General features: G+C 43.4%; 1 protein-coding gene across 1 annotated transcript in view; it reads right to left on the reverse strand.

Moving 5' to 3' along the window:
• The window catches only part of Pmar_PMAR029590 (conserved hypothetical protein), a gene marked incomplete at both ends in the record, with an annotated part of 1,375 nt that extends 130 nt beyond the window's left edge, over positions 1-1,245 (reverse strand). The window contains 4 exons of the mRNA XM_002779129.1: positions 1-69; positions 184-243; positions 581-668; positions 1,089-1,245. Of these exons, the coding sequence (XP_002779175.1) occupies positions 1-69; positions 184-243; positions 581-668; positions 1,089-1,245 (374 nt within the window). The remainder of the gene's footprint in view (positions 70-183; positions 244-580; positions 669-1,088) is intronic.
• Between the last annotated feature and the right edge of the window lie 2,621 nt (positions 1,246-3,866).

Below are 3,866 nucleotides of genomic sequence, written 5' to 3' on the forward strand. Positions count from 1 at the left end.
CTCTTCGGTTTGATCGGACCCATCCAGGTAGCATATACATCATCGAATCGCGGGACATACAAAGTGGACCTGAACCGTATCTTCCACACTTCGACCTAAGATATGCCTCTAACTCCACAACGGAGATAACATTCCAAATAACGACATGAGTAACATCTCTGATTCTACTTGTGCTTAAACGGCGCCGAAGAGTCGAGCTCAATGGTCGCCACACAACCCGGCTCCTTCACACCGAAGAGATACCTGATGATGAAATAACAAGTCAACCAGGGAAGGTCTACACTCCAACACATTCATAGTATAATTACACGTGTACTGTGACGTATTCACACAGCAAGGACAGTTGCACAGCTATAATATCACCATCAAAGCCTAGCCATTTCAGTTCATCATCACCAGCAACTATACAATATAGAGTGTACAAGCAGGGACTATTAGTCAATTCTCCAACTATGTGTATTTACGTCAAGTAATGCCATTATTAATTCCAAATATGATGATATTCTGCATATGTATAGTGTTGCTATAGAAAACGTTCTACAACGACACCACTTGAAAAGTCCCCAGACCCGATGCCTACTGAAAATATGATTCTTGTTTGAAGTCCCACTCAGTATCAGAATCATACACAGATTGGAGTTCGCCACCTCTAAGGAATATTACAGTACCTGCACACAAGGGCATCGAAGCGCTCAAGGAGGTTAGCTTAATGGCCAGTATTATCTACGAATTTCTCGAGGAGTGGTACGGATGATCCAACGCGGCGGAGAGATCGCTTTAGTCCTAGTACAGTCAATTGCATATACTATCTTCTCGTGGAGTGGTATGGGGAAGTCGTCGCAGCGAGCAAAAGAATCAGACCCTGTACTGTTGCATTCACAAGTCTCCACAATTTCCCCAAGGAGTGGTATACGAATTTCAACACGGTGCCAGAGATCCAGTGCACAATAAACGCTGCATATGATTCCACACAGCCCAATGATAATCAACGCGCACTAATACAGTCATTTCTGTCTGGAAACACCATGAGCAACGCGGGGTCTGATTCTCAACGATTTCCCAAAGGAGTGGTATGTAAACTGTACCACCTTCCGGTGCCAGTTTGTCCTTCAGCATCGCCTCAGCCAACCTCCGACGATGGTCTCGGTGCATCACCAGAGGGATCTTGAGCGTATCCGGCCCTCTAGAGAAATAGGGCTCAGAATCATCACTTTTCGACACTTCGGGAGTGTTGTGATCGGGCATAAGGAACTTCTAATAATAAACACTATAAAGGACAGTTCTTCACCGCGTTGGAATCTACGTTCACTCTCCTCAGCTGAGCTCAGGAGATTCCTCACTATTATGGTAAATTACACAGAAATTCACGTAGAATTGTCTCCCCTCCCAGAATTCCTCAAGGATTTTTATTCCGTCACCAACACATGTAGTTCACCAAGTGCATATTTCACCGCACTGGTTTGCCATACGACGACTTGTGCAGCACTCTCCTTCAACTAGACGGACAAATGTCAAGATGGGCGTCGTAAATACACTACATATGAGATAATGGAGTTTCACCACCCTAGTGATATGAAAAACACTAGTGAAAAAACCATTTCACGACTACTGCATATCACCGCGAATATCGCGTTTTTCACCGAGTTTTATGCCAATTCACGTAAAACGGGTCGTGAAACTCTAATGTATTTACGTGTATATAAACAACCGATTCATCTAATATAGAGTAAAGTCCATAAAAGTCTTCACATTCGCAGTTGATGCTATAACCGAATGACAATTTCGTTATTATTGGTTACACTGGGTGTCCGCCGCATCTTTCAGGGGGAAATGAAGAAATCCCTAATGATTCGTTTTCCGCGTTATTTTCTCGTCAATGCGTATTCAAGATACGGTAACTTGAGTATGCTAGTCATAAACAGCCCTTTTACCACACACGCTAAGGAAAATGATCTCAGAGTAGTTTCGAAGATTCAAAATTGAATCAACCGCTTGTTATAATTTTGTGGCGCGTGACAACGCAATGTGAAAGATTCCTCTCAACCAATTGGAAGTTTCGATCCAAAGAGGTACGGATGCTGTTGTGATCACATGTGATGATGAAATGTTATGCAACTCGTGTGACATTGTAAGGCCTCCAATATGTCGGAGTTGCGTATGTCCGGCTTTCTTTTACAGTGGCCCTGTTATAGCCAAGTAGCATCTCCTTGAGGAAGGAGCGTAAGGTACTTGGGAAAGAACGGTAAGGATTCCTCACTTAAAGGGAATGCTGTGTTATGGGGGTAATTGATGAAGTTGACAAGAAGGAGGGAATCTGAGCAGTTAAATGATCTAATATACGGGTGATTGGTATCTTTGAGTGGCATAGCTGCCCCGCTTAGACGAATTGATTGGTATCTTTGAGTGGCATAGCTGCCCCGCTTAGACGAGTTGATTGGTATCTTTGAGTGGCATAGCTGCCCCGCTTGGACGTATTGATTGGTATCTTAGAGTGGCATAGCTGCCCCGCTTGGACGTATTGATTGGTATCTTAGAGTGGCATAGCTGCCCCGCTCAGACGAATTGATTGGTATCTTTGAAAGGCATATCTGCCCCGCTTAGACGAATTGATTGGTATCTTTGAGTGGCATAGCTGCCCCGCTTAGACGAATTGATTGGTATCTTTGAGTGGCATAGCTGCCCCACTTAGACGAATTGATTGGTAGCTTTGAGTGGCATAGCTGCCCCGCTTGTACGTATTGATTGGTATCTTAGAGTGGCATAGCTGCCCCGCTTAGACGAATTGATTGGTATCTTAGAGTGGCATAGCTGCCCCGCTTAGACGTATTGATTGGTATCTTTGAGTGGCATAGCTGCCCCGCTTGGACGAGTTGATCGTTAGGGGGGTATCACCTGTATCTCCTATCTACATAACATTGGAGATGGTAGGTTATTATGATGACTGTTGTGGTTGATTAGAAGGTAATCCATACAGTTCAATGCGACCATTATCGATATTACAATGAGGTATCATGTAAGACCCTCTCATGATCAGAAGCGGACCTGTTTTGTATCTTACCGAGGAGTACCTAAGATTCTTCTCATTTTTTATCATGGCTGCCGTCGTGGCCAGAGTCATCGGACCAGCTCGAAAAGAAGCAGCTCGTTCTGTCAAAAGCCTTCAAACTTCCCTAGCACCGCCCAACACTGAACTTGGGAAAAGATTATCCTCAATTGAATTAACTCGAGTACCGTAAATCTGCCAATTCTCGATTTCATATCTTTTGATTTATATCAGCCACAAGCGCATCTACAAGTACTGCGCAGTATAGAGATTTGTGGAAGGGAGCTGTCAGTAGAAGAGGCCATTTATTCATTGCGAATATTAGCCGCTACTTCACCAGGCGGCCAGAAGGTACTACTACAATGCTTGAGCTATAGTAAACTGGTCTCAGAGGAATATATAGTCGATCTCTTCAGCTCATCTCAGGAGTTTCCATAGCTACGTTATGGAAGTTTACATACGATTTGGGGTAGAAGTGTGAAAAATCCAACAATAATTTCACAAAATTCCTTATGTTTCGTTTCCTCCATGTGCATGTATCACTTTCATGGCTCAATAAGAGATGCTTGAGTTCACGCTGAAATTGCTCTCCAATTTCAAAGTACGCTACGATCATTGACAATGAGTAACGAAGCCAGCTTAGGCTTGTTTATATATATTATCAACGGCGTTTGTCGCAGATGGAAATTTATCATGGTGATCTGGAACTATTTATGAGTCCTTATATTTCGATATTTTCCTTGTTATTGTATTGTACTAGTGCTCACACAGTAAACCGTAGTAGTCAGCGATGAGGGAATGTTGAAGACAATAAGAGGACCAT

This window comes from Perkinsus marinus (assembly GCF_000006405.1).
Source record: "Perkinsus marinus ATCC 50983 genomic scaffold scf_1104296947766, whole genome shotgun sequence".
NCBI classification, from domain to species: domain Eukaryota; phylum Perkinsozoa; order Perkinsida; family Perkinsidae; genus Perkinsus; species Perkinsus marinus.